The sequence below is a fragment of the Canis aureus genome, chromosome 7, assembly GCF_053574225.1.
Source record: "Canis aureus isolate CA01 chromosome 7, VMU_Caureus_v.1.0, whole genome shotgun sequence".
Lineage (NCBI taxonomy): Eukaryota > Metazoa > Chordata > Mammalia > Carnivora > Canidae > Canis > Canis aureus.
Window position 1 is genome coordinate 69,792,520 of NC_135617.1, and position 15,294 is coordinate 69,807,813.

At 56.9% G+C, this 15,294-nt stretch overlaps 1 protein-coding gene across 16 annotated transcripts in view; it reads right to left on the reverse strand.

Annotated features, from left to right (window-relative positions):
• SYNGAP1 (synaptic Ras GTPase activating protein 1) overlaps window positions 1-15,294 on the reverse strand; it is a 33,569-nt gene that overhangs the window by 8,526 nt on the left and 9,749 nt on the right. For 11 of the 16 annotated variants that reach the window (XR_013383704.1, XR_013383705.1, XM_077904418.1 and 8 more), the window contains 13 exons: window positions 10,900-10,991; window positions 10,357-10,478; window positions 8,399-8,552; window positions 8,076-8,174; window positions 5,962-6,588; window positions 5,672-5,816; window positions 5,300-5,444; window positions 3,572-3,808; window positions 3,224-3,425; window positions 2,837-3,015; window positions 2,142-2,183; window positions 676-1,750; window positions 97-270 (listed from right to left, as the gene is read on the reverse strand). Coding sequence is in view for 14 of the 16 variants with exons in the window: in XM_077904418.1 (XP_077760544.1) it covers window positions 97-270; window positions 676-1,750; window positions 2,142-2,183; window positions 2,837-3,015; window positions 3,224-3,425; window positions 3,572-3,808; window positions 5,300-5,444; window positions 5,672-5,816; window positions 5,962-6,588; window positions 8,076-8,174; window positions 8,399-8,552; window positions 10,357-10,478; window positions 10,900-10,991 (3,293 nt within the window). In the remaining 2 variants the exon portion in view is untranslated. Of the gene's footprint in view, window positions 1-96; window positions 271-675; window positions 1,751-2,141; window positions 2,184-2,836; window positions 3,016-3,223; window positions 3,426-3,571; window positions 3,809-5,299; window positions 5,445-5,671; window positions 5,817-5,961; window positions 6,589-8,075; window positions 8,175-8,398; window positions 8,553-10,356; window positions 10,479-10,899; window positions 10,992-11,112; window positions 11,935-14,731; window positions 14,813-14,888; window positions 14,974-15,294 lie in introns of those variants that run through there. The other 5 variants (XM_077904421.1, XM_077904422.1, XM_077904429.1 and 2 more) reach the window with 4 other exon arrangements.

A 15,294-nucleotide genomic window follows, 5' to 3' on the forward strand; every position in this document is an offset into this window, starting at 1 on the left:
TCTTTCCACTGTAACTACTTGACCCCTGGGTCCTTCCCTGAGAAGCATCTAGAGGTTGCCCCTGTGGGTAATGGGAAGATGAGGGGCCCAGCGTACCCTATCCAGCCGGCTCTCATCCATCGACTTAGAGTACTCCTTGAGCTTGTACTCCTCTCGCTCGATGTGGGCACTCTCGATGTCAGCTGACAGGTGAGGCATGTTAGAGACCCAGGCCACTGTCCGCTCAGAGGCTGGCATTGTGGGGTTCAGTGTGGATGGTGCCTGAGAATGCTGGGATGGGGCAAGGTGGAAGTGAAGAGAGAGGAAAGGTGGGAAAAGGTAGGGTGCATTTAGGAGAGAGCACTGCTAAAGAAGGTGACCATTCCCATCTCATTCCCCTGCTCTAGTCTCAATCTCCTTGTGAATGCTATTTAATTACATATCATGTCTCCCCTCTGGAGAGGTGAGCTTCATGAGGGCAGGGTGTGTGTGGCACTCAGTGTCAAACCCACAGTGCCTAGAACAGGACATGGCACCTAGCAGGGACTCTGTATACAATTTCTTTAATGAATGAGAGGATGTGAGAAAAGTATGATTTCAGATGCCAGACTCTATTCTGCCCCCACTTCCACAAAGCCATTTCCTTCCACCCTCCCTGTTCCTCACCCATCCGTCCTTCTTCCCACCCTCACGTACCTGCTTGGTGATGGAGGGCTTGAGCCCCCCACCCCCTCCGCCACCGCTGCCCCCGCTGCCCCCAATGCTGCCCTCTTTGCTGAGGCTTTGTTGCCGTGGACGGGCAGGGCCATAACTTGGCTCCGGTGACTGCAACAGATTCCCACTGGATGGCCGGGGTTTCTGGGCAGCGCTGACTGTCAACTGCTGAGACTTGCCCCTCTGCAATGGAGGCGGTTGGCCTCCGCCACCCCCACCACTGCCCCCACCGCTGCTCCCACCTCCGGGCCCTGAGGGGGCAGGCCTCTGGGGACCAATGGTAATCTGGGGAGGGGACAGCATGTGCTGCAGGTTGTCCTGGAGTGAGAGCTGCCGACGGGTGAAGTCAGTGCCAGAGGGTCCAAACTCATCACTGTAGCTGTGGCTGTGAAGGATGGAAGCAGCGGGGGGCTTGGGGACCCCTGAGGAGAGGTCCTCGCTCTTGCTATAGCCATGGAACGGGGCAAAGGTGTCCCCGGGGGGCTCTCCACCTCGGTGGTGGTGATGATGGTGATGGTGGTGATGGGAGGAAGGTGGACCATGACCACCACCCCCTCCGTGACCCCCTGGGGGGCCTGGCCCATCAGCAGCCATGTGGAAGAGAGGGTTCTGGAAGGAGAGAGGGATGCGCAGTTGCTGGGCAGGGACACCGTCCGTGGTGACACCCATCTGGCTGAGACGCATGCCAGCCGCTGTAATGGACGAGCCACTCCCCTGGGAGAGGCGTCCAGCAGGCGCAGGCCGCAGCCCCAAGGCCGCGGTCAGGGAAGCCTGGCTCGAGTGCAGCAGGTCCCCAACAGCCGCCAGGTTGGATACACTGCTGCTGTTGAGGCGACCACCGGGCCCATCACCCTGCAAATCCAGCATGGAGACACTCTTGTTGACGCTCAGCATCTTTTGCTCCGGCTCCGTGATATCTGAGCTGCTTGTGCAGTATGCTGGCGAGGAACGGGCCAGGGGTGGACGGCTCACATAGAACAGGTCTTTACCCCCACCAGGGGGTGGTGGGGGTGGCTTTTCCTTGGTTGGGGAAGGGAGGCGAGCCATGTCCATAGAGCTGCGGGAAGGGAAAGGGGCAGAGGAACAGGAGGTGAGGCCGACGCTGCCGGCAATCGAGCCTGCTGTGGTCTGGCACAGGCCTTGGGGTGAGGAGTGGGACCCGCAGGGAAGGGTGGAGAGCTGGTGGTGGCAGCTCTAGAGAGGGCTGGAAGGGAGCACGGGAGGTGACACGTGGGAAGGAGGAAGGAAAGGCCCCTCTGGGAAGGGAGCAAGGCCTTGAGGAGGGAAGGTGTGGGCACCGAGAAGAGGGATGAGGGGTGGGTCTGGGCAAGTATGGAGGAAATGAGGGTGCATGGAAGAGAAGAGGAGAGGAGAGTGAAGGCCACTGGAGGGGGAGGGGGAGCAGACAGGAGAGGAGAGGGGGCCGGGGGGAGGGGAGAGCCCCTCACCTGTTGAGGCCTCGAGCCATGAAGGACTGAAGGTCGATGGAGCTGGAGAGAGATGGGAAGAGGGGCAAGCACAGACAGAGAAGGAGGTGGGTGGAAGGTGTGGACGCATGGAAGGAGAGGTGGGAATGGTGGAATGGGGATGGCATTGTGGAGGGAGACTAGGCTGGAGGAACAAGTGGGGCGGTCAGCAGAACAAGCAGCAGTTGAGGCCACTGCATTGGAACAGATGTTGGGGCTTAGGAGGTCCTGCTAGGGTGTGTATGCTACTTCTCAATTGCTGGATTGAGGCCTGTTCAGTTCTGGTGGGTGGCTGGGCCAGTGCTTATTTACCAACTAGTACAACTAGTTCAACGTTTTGTTACCACATGGCTGACCCCACGTGGCTGGCTGAACCTCAGCTCTGGGACAGGCACAGAGGCAGAGGGACTGAGAGGAACCCCAGGCTCATAGCAAGCTGGAGCCGGAGGAGCCTCCGCACTCTTCCTGGGGCTCTGAGATTCTTGCTCTCTCTGGCCCTAATGGGCTCTCAGACTAACCGCTGACTCTACCTGTCTCCTTACCATTTTCTCTGAGAGCCTGCCTCTTTTTCCTTCCTCTCAAGCCCTAGAGAGATGCACGGGGGCCCAGGGAAGCGTATCCGGAAGAGAAAAGTAGAGGCCCTTAGGGCACAGGTGCGGGGAGCCCCAGGTACTCACCTGTTGAGGTCCCGCATCATGTAGCCCTGCATCTCTGCTGATGGGCCCCGCAGCACCACAGGCTGGGGCCGAGGCCGCTCACTCTGACGACTTGGCTGCCTTTGGATGTTGGGGTTCCTCAGAGCTGTGCTGATGTCGTTGAGGAGCCGGGGCAGTGGGCCCAGCTTCAGGAGGGCTTCCTGGAAGGGTGAGGCTGTTACCTGAGGGCTGAGCGCCCAGCTCGAAGAGAGCGCCAGAGGGAGTGGAGGAAGGGTGTCCAAGCTGGGGGAGCAGTGGAGACACATTTTGGGGACAGGGAGGAGAGAAAGCACTGTGCAGGGAGTGGTCTCTCAGGCCATGGGAGCCTCTGGAGACATCTGGGGAAGGGGCAGGGGGGCATCTGCTGACCTTACTGAGCTGGGGCAGCACCTCCCAGAGTAGGGCGTGGAGTGTGGAGAGCTCTCGGCCCAAGTCGATGTAACCTTCAAAGCTACTGCTGTTAGTTAGCGTGTCTAGGTTGGAGATCTCGTACAGGAACTGCTGCATGGAACCCCACTCCAGCTCCAGAAACTCATTCATGAAGCCCAGAAAGTCCTCTTTTGAGGTAAACCTGGCCAAGGCATCCAGAAGGTAGAGGTGTTACGCACACGCGCGCGCACAGGCCTCACACCCGCCTGTCTCAGGGTCTCTGGGGACTTGGGAGACCCTTCCTGCCACCTCCATCCCCACCCTACCCCCACCTGAGGCTTCCCTCACTTTGAAAAGTTGGCCAGGTTTTGGATGACCTTGGCGATGAGGGTTAGGGTTCGTGAGGTCTGCTCATCTGGGTACTCCTGCATAAGCCCAAAGAGACTGGGCGACATAATGGCTGGGCAGAGGAAGCGCAAGAAGAGCGAGGCGCTGATTAGCCTGTCAGCGATGTCCTCCCGGCCCCGCTCTGCGCAGCGCAGTCGCCAAGATGCAAACACCTCCTTCAGCTCCCTCGGGAACACGCTGAGGGGAAGGGAGGGGGAGACAGAGAGAGAGAGAAAGAAAGAGAGAGACCAGGACTGAGCCCCAGAGACCCTCAGCTTCCAGGGAACATGCTGAGGGGGGTGGTAGGAGGTGAGGGTGTGGAAACAGAGTGGGGGAGAGACAGGGAGGGGGGGTCTGCAGCAGGAAGACGGGAGGCTACTGGAAGAAGAGGCCTATGGCAGAGGGAACAGACAGATCAGGGAGAGAGAAATGGAGGGGGAGAGAAGGTGAGGGGAGAGAGACATGCAGGGGAGAGACGGAGGATGTATGAGAGAGACAAGGAGAGGAGGAGAAGAAAAACAGACACCAGGGAGAGACAGAGATGGGAGAGAGATGGAGGGTCACTTGAGGTACAGGGAGCTCGGACCCCCCAACTCTTCTGGATTCCAGGGCAATGGGGATGGAGGTGCCCCTGCGTGACCCCCACTCCCTGCAGTGGCTCAGAGCTCACTCCCCCACCTCCCTGTTCCACTTGAGTGTCCCACTGACACCTTAAACTCTGACTCCGGTAGTGTAAAGCAGAGCTCACCATCGCCCCCACACTGGCTCCTCCTCCTGACTTCCCCAGTTCTGCCAATGAGGCCACAGGTCTCAAACACCAGCCTCCTGGCCTCTTGAGTCATCCCTGACTCCCCACAGACAAGCTCCCTTCTTCCCAGGCAGTTGACAGCTCCAGCTGATCCTTTCCTCAGAGAGGCCTTCACAGTGGGCCCCTTTCTCCCTTCCCTGTCTCCGTCCTGATCCACACCTCATCCATCAACCATTACCTCCAAATAGCCTGGACTTTGCTCCCTCTACTCCAGTCATGCCCCACGCTCCACACCACTCTTCTCAATCATGATACTTCTTGGCACAAGCACCACTAATGGCATTCCATGACCTACCGATGAACTCCATCTCCTTAGCCTGGCAGCTGAGAACTTCCAGATTCTAAGTTCAACCCCCTGTCCGGACCTCTTCTCCTGCACTCTCCATTATGAGCTACATGCTCCATTAAACCTGAGCTAACTGCTGGCCCCCCGAAAGCTCCCAGGCCCCTTACCTTCACACACATGCCCATCCCATAGCTTTCTCCTAAAATGGCTTCTTTGTCCACCATATCCACTTATCAGAACCCCACCCAGTCTTCAAAGCCCAGCCCCGGGGAACATCTCCTCCGTGAAGCCTTCCCTGTTTATCTCAATCAAAGCTTGGCCTCCTCTGATCTTATGTTGCCTGGGGGAACCCTCACTTGGTGCTTAACACACACTAAAGTGTTCTGTGGCTTTCTGTGTATCCACTCTGACCCTATCCATTCTGGGCGAGGCCCTCTAAGGGAAGGGGCCAGGCCTCATTCCTCTCTGCTCTACAGCCCCCAGCACACCGCTTTGCCCATGACCAGTACTCAGTCCTTTTTGCGGATGGACAGATGAATGAACAGATGAACACATGACCCGGGCCCCAGCCCCCACCCAGCGTTCCCAGTCTCACCAGTGAGAGTTGACCACCTTGCACAGGGCCAACTCACAGCACATCCGCAGGTTGGCCTGGTGCTCTGCCAGGCTGGACGCTGTGCACTTGATGGGGTCCACCTCACAATTCTCCTCGGACTCATACAGAGCACGGATGAATTCCCCTGGGGTGGGGGACACAACAGAGGGTGGTCACACTTGTCAAGGGCAGGGATGGGGGCTGCCTGGGTTGGGGAATCCCAAGATCCCAAGGTTGGAGGCTGGAGTCCGGGGACTCTAGGCTTAGAAGCATCAAGCTGAGGAAGGGTGACTTGGGGTCTGGAGTAGCCAGGTTTAGGGTTGGGATGTGCATCTGGTAGGTTTGGGAAGAAGACCTGAGAGTGGGCCATACCAATGGCATCCTTGAGGTATTTCTGACCAATCAGTCTCATGTACTCTTCTATGGCTTTAGTGGCGAGTGTGTTCTCGCGGAATATGAGGTGCTCCCGTTCCATGAACCGGTCCACCTCAGACATGGCCATGTCTGAAAGGAAGTCCTGAGGCCCGGAAAAATCCAAGGATCAGCCTCTGTATAACCTAAGCTCATTCTGAAGACAGAAGTGCCCTATCCCTACTATCCATCCCCTGCCCCAAGCAAGTGCCCACTCCCAGGCCACCTATTCCTAAGGGCACAGCACTCACCTTGGCCTTGCCCGTACTCTGAAGAATATGAACCAGTGCACTGGCAACCTCCTCCTTGCCCTTGACATTCAGGGCGGGCTCCAGGACTGCGCATAGCATCCGATAATGGTTGGTGACATACTCTGCAAACTCCTTATACAGCTCCATGGGCAGGATACTCATCGTCTGGTAACGCGCTTTCAGCCGCACAGCTGGGCAGCCTCCTTTGCCCTTGCCCCCTGAGCCGCTTCCCGAGCCCCCACCCCCTCCTGAGCCCCCCATACCCCCAGAGCCCCCGCTGCCTGTCGGTAGGGTGACGGGGTACCACTGCTCTGTGAAGTGGCGCCCAGCTAGAGTGGCCACGGGCACAGTCACCAGGCCAACATAGCCCGCCTTGTCCTTCTTGCGCTTTTTATCTGAGTCACGGTACAGATGTAGCCGCAGGGCACGGACAGCCGGCAGGTTGTTAAACTCGAAGTGCTCGCCCCAGAAGACGGTGTCCCCTGAGGCTGAGCGGGGCTTGGAGGTGGTGCGTGCATACAGCATGTCATCCAGGCAGAGCTCGCAGTAGTACCGCTTCTTGGGGGGCAGCTCCCGAGCCTCTATGATCCACAGCTTCAACACGTTGTCCACCCGGCGGCTGTTGTCCTGGGGTGGTGGGGTGGGAATGGCAGGTAAAGGGGAAGGGAGAGGAGACAGAGACACCAGAAGAGGAGAGACAGTTGGAAAACGAGACAGAGCCTCTAAGACAGCAATCATAAGGCTGAGAAGATGTGTACCGCGTAGAATAGTGTACCCTTCTCCAAAATTCATGTCCACTCGGAACCTATGAATGTGACCTTCACTGACAAAAGGGTCCTTGCTGATCTACTCATGTTAAAATGTGTTCATTCTGGATTAGAGTGGGCCCTAAATCCAATGCCTCATATCTATATGCAGAGGGAGATTTAGACACCGGACACACACAGAGGCAGAAATTGGACCCATGCAGCTATAAGTCAAGGAGCTATCAAGAGGCAAGGAAGAAAAAAATGACCCAAAAAACCCCCAAAAAAGAGGCAGGGAAGGATTCTTCCTAGAGCTTCAGAGGGAGCAAGGTTCTGCCAACACATTGATTTGGGACTTTTGGTCTTCTAAATCTTGGAAGAATAAAATTCTTTCATTGTAAGTGATCTTGTTTATAGTAATTTGTTACAGCAGCCCTAGAAAACTAATATAGATGGTAGCTCATACATCAGACAATAGAATCGGCACTGGGAAAAATTTCAAAAGCTAGAAGAATAAACCAAAGGTAATAAGGTGGAATTTAAAGAGCAGAATTGGGGGGTCCTCCCCAAAGACAACCAGAGATTGATTGCAAAAACAAAAAAGCGAGTTGTAAAAATACAGGATGGGTGAGGCTATATGCAGAGTTCGTGTGCAAGGGCTTGGGGCATACAGTGGACCACAAGGTCCTGGTGAAGCTCAGGATGCTGCTGAGTGAAGAGAGCAGGTGTTCCGACTCTGCATGGTCAAACAGCATCCAGCCTCTTGGGTCTAGTTATAGACAACGAAAAACAAGGCATCCCCCAGAGAAGGGTCACCAGGGCTGTGAGCTTACTGTACCCTGGGATCCAAGAAGAGCTGGTGGAACCGGAAGCATTTCTCCTAGGAAATAGAAGCCTTGGGAAGAATGCAGACTCAGAATTTCTGAGCCAGAGGGACTTTAGAGATCATCTAATTCCCACATAAACCCAATTCCCACATACACCCCATTCCCACCAGCTTTATGGAGAGGAAATTAAGGTCTGGAAGCTTGGCTAACTGACAACGGGAAGAGTCTCATGGAGATGCGGCAAGCAGGGGCACGGCATCCGGCTGTCAGGGTGCTGGTGGGGCACCGCTGCCTACATAGAAGACAGATCAACACTCTAGGTCTGTGACTTCTACAGTAGAGAAACAGACCATGAGGCAGAAAAAAATGGTAAAGGAAGTGGGCAGTTCAGAAAAGTGGGGGTCACCTCCTGGTCATCCAGGTCCCCTCCTCCCCAGGCCTCCCTTCCCTTTGGCTCACCTTGCCCCCTAGGCCCCCAGCTTCCCCTGTGGCTTGACCTTTGCCTTGCCCATGCTGTCTTTGTCTCCTTTACTCCCGATACCTTGTTGGGTTTTACTGCCCGCTGTAGATTCTCGATCCATTTGTCCCTTTCGGCCGCAGAACGACAGGCAAAACATTTTGTTCCTGAAGACGTTGTTACCTAGAGAGAGGTGGGGGTTGAGATGGGGCTCTGGAGGGGAGGTGACTCCTAAGCACCTGAGACACCCCCCATCACCATGTCTTCCCCTCCCTGGCCTACCCTCCTCTCTCCCAGGCCTAGAGGTTTTCTATTTCCTCATCATCCCCACCTGTGCCACTTTCTCCAGGTCTCTGTGCCCTCATCCTCCATCACTCCTGCCCTCCCCAGCCCACTAGACCCAGTACCTCAAAACAGAATTCCTGGCCCAGGATAGAGCTATGCACTGGCTTGATAATGGAATCTTCATCCAAGTTGAGCTCCAAGGCCTCGGCCGCACTGCTAGGGCTCAGCAAGGACTCATGCGAGTGTGACTCCTTGAAGCTCTGCATCAGCCGGGCCCTGGCGGGGAAGGGTCAGGCCACAGGGTCAGGGCCTCACTCTTCTTACACACTCAGGGGCCAGCTCTAGGATGGAGACCTGGGGAAAGAGCCCCGTGAATCCCCTTCCCCCACGGGGACACAGATGAAAAGAACATTGGCCTATCCTTAAGGAAGGACAGGAGGAAAGTGAGAGAAGTCAGGATGCTTTAAGAGACCCCTACCCTCAATTCACACCTGAGGGGGTACTGGGGACACCTGGAAATATCTCAACCCCAAAATGATCCATGAGACAAAAAAAAAAAAAAAAAAGAACAGGTGAGCCTGGGACACTTCCAGGTAGGACTTCTAGCTGAAACCAGAGTCTCAATATAAAGGAAAAAAAGTGGAACTCAAGAACCAGAAGTACAAAGAAGATGTCTCTTTGGGCCTGGCACACAGCTAGCATCTAAGAAACATTTAGTGATTCCAAAAAGAATGCATGAAGAGGACAAGGTTGAGCAAAATCAGCAGAAAGAGGGAAAGTAAGTTACAAGAAATAGGAGAAAGCTATGGGCAGAGAAGTGAGAAGGAAGAACTAGGAAATGGGGCCTGGGGAAGAGGAGGAGGTAGGGCAGGAGGGAGCAGGTGGAGGCAAAGCCACGTGCAGAAAGACGGGATGGGAGAAGATGAGGAGGAGCAGGTGGAAAGATGGGCATGGGAATGGGGGTGGGGGGGGCAGAAACTGCCCTCCCCCCCACAGCAGAAGGTACAGAGGGCTGAGGGACGGAGGACATGGGCCACACAATACAGAGGGATGGGATAGTGAGCGGCTGGGAGATGGCTAGGGGAGGAAGAGTGGAGAGCAGTGGGAAAGCGGGAGGGGGAGCTCGGGTGTGGGAGCCTCCATGAAGCTATTTATAGCAGCCCCGTCATCTTGGGCTCCTTTGCCGTCAGCGAGACGCTCCCCCAGCCCCCCACCCCCCACCCCCGCCCCCGCGGCCAGGAATACCATGCCCTCACCCCACACCCCCCCCCCCCACCAGGCTCAAATCCAGCTCTGGTGACATGGGTGGGGGGTAGGGGAAGGTGTGACTCACCTATCCCAACCTTCCTACCTGCCCAATCCTGGGGGCGGGCAGACATGGGGGAAAAGGAAGGACAGGGTTCTCCCTGGGGAGTGACTGGGTGAGGGAGAAACCCAAAGAGGACCCAAGAAGCAGACAACAGAAGCAATATCAGATCTCCTGCACCGCTGGCCTAGGCCTTGGAGACAGTACTCTCTGACAGTACCCTCCCGAATTCTCTGAGGGCTTCTTCCTCATTCTCTAGTCTGTGATTAACCCTAGAGCTTCCCCTGGCCATTCTATCAACCTGTACACTTGTGCCAGCCTCCCCTTCCCTCCTCCATTAGCACCTGCCAGCCTCATCCCCACTTCAACCTGCTGCCATTCCCTCACACCCTGCTCCCTAGCTCACAGTGCTCCCTCTCCTATCAACCCACTGCCCCCTTCTCTGGATCCCTTCAATGTTCCTCCTGGGCTCCACTACTTCTCTGTCCAGTAGAGCTCCCTGAATCCTGGGCTGGAACCCATCCTTCTGTTGTCTGGAAGAGGCCCTCCTTGGCCTCACCTTCATTCCCCATCCTGCCTCTCTGCTTGTCCTCTCCCTGCACCCTGCCCCTCTCCTGCTACTGCCTCTTCTCCATTCTGTCTCCTGCCCCAAAACATCCCTCATCCAATCTGAGGCCTTTGCTCTCTGAGCCCGGACAAGCCCCTGCCCTCCAGTCTCACCCAAGAGCCCCTGTACTGTATCCAACTCATCCACCCCGGCTCTAATCCCTGTACCTGTCATGGTCAGCACTTCGGAAGCGAGGCAGGATCTGGCGAAAGCTGCTGGTCCGGTCAAGTTTGGGTTGTGACTTCGTGCGTTTGATGGAGCTTTTTAACCTCCGGCTCAGGAAGCCTTGCTGGGGTGGGGGTGAAATGGGGATAGGGGTGGGTTGGGGAAAGGTCAGTTCTACGTACTCCCCCCTCAGCTGGTAAAGAGTCCCTGGATGAAAGTGGGAGGGGGTGAAGGGGAGTCTCTAGAGGTGAGGAAACGGAGATGGGAGACCTGCTACCAATTTGTCTTCCTTTGCTCCCAAAGGGTACAAGCTGTGTGCGCGCGCGCACACACACACACACACCAGCCTGGAGAAGGTGGGAGGGCTGGTCTGAAAAGCAGGGGGACAGAGCCAAGGAGGGGGAAACCAAAGAGATGGGAAGAGGCAAGTGCGCGCACTCTCACTCTCTCTCCCTGCAGCCCCCTTTCTTAGAACGCTGGGCTCCAGCTGGGGCTGGAGGGGAGGGGGCGCAGCTGGGCCACATCTGGCAAGCGCCTTCACTCACCGAGGGCCGGAAGGGCGCAGCGGGGGCGGCCTCCATGCTGTACTGCTTCCCCCCTGGGACGCTCTTCCTCCTCGAGCGACCCAAGTGGTATTCTGGAGGGGGGCAAAGAGCCAGAAGGGAGGTTGGCAGGGGTCGCTGTCAGCCCAGGTGACCACCACTGACCCCAACCCATTCGCCCACCTCCCTCTACCCCTCAGCTCCAGCCTCACCTACCCCCCGGAAAGCAGCAGGAAGAGCAGCGTCGGCTGAGAGGCTGGCGGCGGGAAGGAGGGGGTAAAGAACCCGAGCCGGAGCCCCCCGAAGGGGATGGGGTGGGAGGCCTTAGGCCCATGACTGGGACTGGCAGTCAGCAGAAGGGCATGGCTGAGGGGGTCAGTAAAACCTCAGTGGTAAAAGGACACTAAAGATCCACACAAGCTAGGTCCTTGGTGCCCACCCCCCCAGGAAGGGGCTAGCTGGGGGGGAGAGTGGGTTAAAAGTCATTGACCTGAGGCAGGCTTTCCCCTCCCCTCAGCTGGGCACATCTTCCACCAGCTCCCCCATCCTGGAACCCCTGTCCATCTGGAGGGCCAGGGCTGCCTCCCATGACCCCCTCCCTGGTCTGGAGGGGGGAAGTCTTAGAAAGGACCTGTGAGGAGTGGCAGGGGAAGAAGCCTGGGGACAGGAAATTCAGGGAAGGGGCAGATGGGGGGAGGGGGAAGAAGGGGCCGGTCCACGTGCACTGCAGTGGCAGGGCCTCAGAAGGGAAGGGGGGTTGGGAGGAAAAGAAAAGAATGCAGGGGAGTGGGGGAGTGGGCAGAGAGTGGGGGGGTGAGCAGTGGAGGTTCAGGGGACTCCCAAGTAAGGGTGGGGAGAGGAAGAGGAGGAGGGGAGGAGAATGCGGATGAAGCTCAGCCTGCCAGGAGTATGGAGGGGTGGCAGCTCGAGGAGGCAAGCTGAAGCTCTGCTGCCAGGGAATTTAGAGGGGCCAAGGGGCTAGAGGAGAATGAAAGTGGGGGCATGCCAAGCTCCGGCTCTAGCTCCAGAATGGCTGCCCAGGCCTGGGCTCCCCCCTCAGCCCCACAGTCACCACTGCAGCCAATGGGGGGGCAGGTGCTGCATCAGGGGCGGGGCTACCATCTCCAAGGCAACAAGAAGCTACAGGCTGGGGGGGGGGGGGCGGGGACCGGAAGAGCTGCCTGTTAACTCTCTAGGTTCCAGAACTAGGCAGGACCACAGCTACATTTTCACTGTCTACTTCCAGAATTGCAAATCACCAGCAACTTGCCCTAGAATCAGTCTCCAGCTTCCCTTTGCCTCTAAAGCCCAGGTGTTAGAAGGTCCGCACACAATAATGTGGGCCCCATGACGCAGGAACCCTTGCAACCCTTGGGAACAGTGTGTAGAGAGCACAGAAACACACACTGAACTGTGGGGGTACGTGTATATAACCACAATACAAAAAAATAGAGATCTAGGTGCTTATGAGACATACAGACAACTGTGAGCAGGGGAGTGCCACAGATCCACATTCTGAGACCTTGAGGCCCACATACCCCCACGGGATATGCTTAGACATATGTGAACACTGCAACAGGGGAGTACACATTTGGACCCAGACACCTGCTGGTGTGGACATGTGGCCCCAGTCCCTTGGGCAATCATGTGGGCAGCACATTACAGAAATGGACACCTAACCCTCACACACACACACACACACACACACACACACACACGACAAGCCAGTTTAATCTCTAAGCTACATGTTTGAATATACCATGATCCCAATCACAGCAAGGTATCCTGGTACCCCAAAAGCACAAACATTCTTCATTCACATGAAAAGTATGACCATATCCACTCCATCACGATCCCTTCTTCTCCCCCAGCCCTTCTCTGACTCTGACGCCTGCACCCATGATTGCTCTCCCAAGAAGGAAAAAATGAGTAAATGCATCAATTACCCTTCTAGGACACACTAAACAATGCATCTAAGGGGTTAGCAAGTCTTTTTCTTAGTTTCTGCCTTTCTCAGGTATGGCTGCCTCACCCCCATTCCAAAGAACCAAACTCAGCCACTTCTCATATGCAAGCTCCCCTAATAAGGGCACAGAGACAAACTTCAAATCCACTAAAATTTTGCTTTGGAACTAAAGAATGGACAGAAAGAGAACAAATTTGCTAACTGGTTTACTTGGTTCTTGGAAGTAACATAACCTTACATGTTACCAGGAACTAAGATCCAGGAGCTCACACATAAGTCACAGGTACATGGAAGCCACATACACATATGGTTACAAAGACTTTCACTAGCACGGGAAAGAAAGTAGAGGATGACAGAAACACAGGACATTCTGTTATTGAAGCTGCATTCAGTGACATGTACAGAAACACAGCACAAACCCATGTATACATACAAGCAAACCTGGTAAGTTTACACTGTGATCCTATCCCTGCACAATGTATACACACATGCACACACATAACAGCCACCTACACACACCCGTAACACAGGCATTGTGCACACACCCACACATGTACACACCCTGTGTACACACACAATTGCACTCTCACACACACAGCAAGGGCTTGGACTCCCACCTCTCCAACCTGTCTAATCTTGCCATCACCCACAGAAATCTCCCCCTGCCCTCCAATCCGCCAAATCCCTAACCTTTCCTTCAGCCTTTCTTCCTTGTCATACCCAGCTGGCAGCTCTTGAGGAGAGCCAAGGAGGGAGGCTGCCAGAGCAGGATGAGGAACAGAGTTGGACAGAGCAGAGAAACAGGGGGGTGGGGGGACAAAACTCTGTGCTGAGGACAGGAAACTCTAATGTCAGTCCCTGTGGTGACAGGCCTCACCGTGAGCCAGCCTCTATGCCTGAGTGGCCATCCCTCATCCAGCTAAGCCTGATCTTATACAATCTACACCAGCCAGTGCCCTCTCATTTTGCCCCTTTTCTTCTCTCAAGAGATAGCTTATGAACAGGCCTTTCTGCTCTCCCCACGCCACCTCCCCAGCTCCCAGACCCCTTCTCTCTCCATTTCCATCCAGTTCCCCATCTTAAGCTCTCTTCTCCTCAATCTGGCTTAAATATCTCCTACATTCCCATTCTCCAGCTAGTCCTTCTATCCTAGCCAAGCCTCCCTCATTCCTCGTCACCTCCTTTCTCCCCACTTTTCTACTTTCTCCCTGCTCCTTTCCTTTTCAGCTTTTCTTCCCCCTCTCCCAGACAGATGAGGGGCTCACACCTGCCCAGCCCAAAGGTGTTCCACACATAGTAGGATTCCAAGAAACCCACTCACACACATTCACTCCCTTCCCCCACTCGCACACCACCCACATCCAGACACGCCCTGGACACCCGTGCTGGGATTGACACAGATACCCAGGCCAATGATGGAACACATGCAAAGACACACAGCTGCCACCAGGGACAGAGAAAAATCCTGTTCATGCAGCCACACATCCCTACACACAGGAGACTGACTGGAGATGAGCCCTAGGCAGGGACATGCAAGCTCAGGGTCAGAGGTGACATGTATCAGTATGGCCAGTGGCCCGCCCAGCAGCCTCCTCGGCAGGCATCAGACAGAGGCACGATGAAACAGGACAAGCTTGCACACGGCTGACTGCACATGTGTGCATATGAGGAACTGGGCCCCGGGTACACATGGCATTGACACACGGGGGACAGGAGCATGGACACGAACACATACACCGACACACGGGCTGCCGTCTCCACCACAGGGCTCCGAGACCACCCCACACCGGCCTCCCCCGCGTGCTCGAGACCCCGGCCCCCCCGAGGCCGGTCCCCGACCCCCCACCTCCGCTGTCCCCCTCCAGTTACCATAACTCCCCCCACTCGGAAGATGCAGCGAGAACATGCGGAGGGAGCAGCTGCCGCCGCCGCCGCCGCCGCGGCTCCCCCCCCCTCTCCCCGCGCCCACGCACACGCGCGCCCCCGCCCCCACGCGCGCTCCTCGTCCGCCCGGCCCCGCCCTTACCTCGCACCGCCCCCTGGGGGGGGTCGGGGGTGTCCCCGGTGGGGGAGGGGCCCCGCCCCTGCGCGGGGGAGGGGCGGGGTGCGGCGGGAGAGGGGGCGGCGCGGCCCGGCTCGCGCCGCCCGGCGCGTTGGGGGCGGCGGCGGGGCCCGGGGCGGCCCGGACGGCCGCGCGGTGACGGCCGCGGGAACGGCTCCCTCCGCCGCCGCTCCCGCCGCTGCCGCCGTTGCCCGGGCCCCGCCGCCGTTGCTAGGAGACCGCTGCTGCCGTGGCCGCCTCTGTCACGAGCCCCGTCGCCCGGAGACAGCGCGAGAGAGACGCGGGAGGGGGGCGAGGGGACCCCCAAAACCAACCGGGTCTCCCACCATCCCCTCCCGAGCAGGACCCCCCACCAAAACAGCGGAGGGAA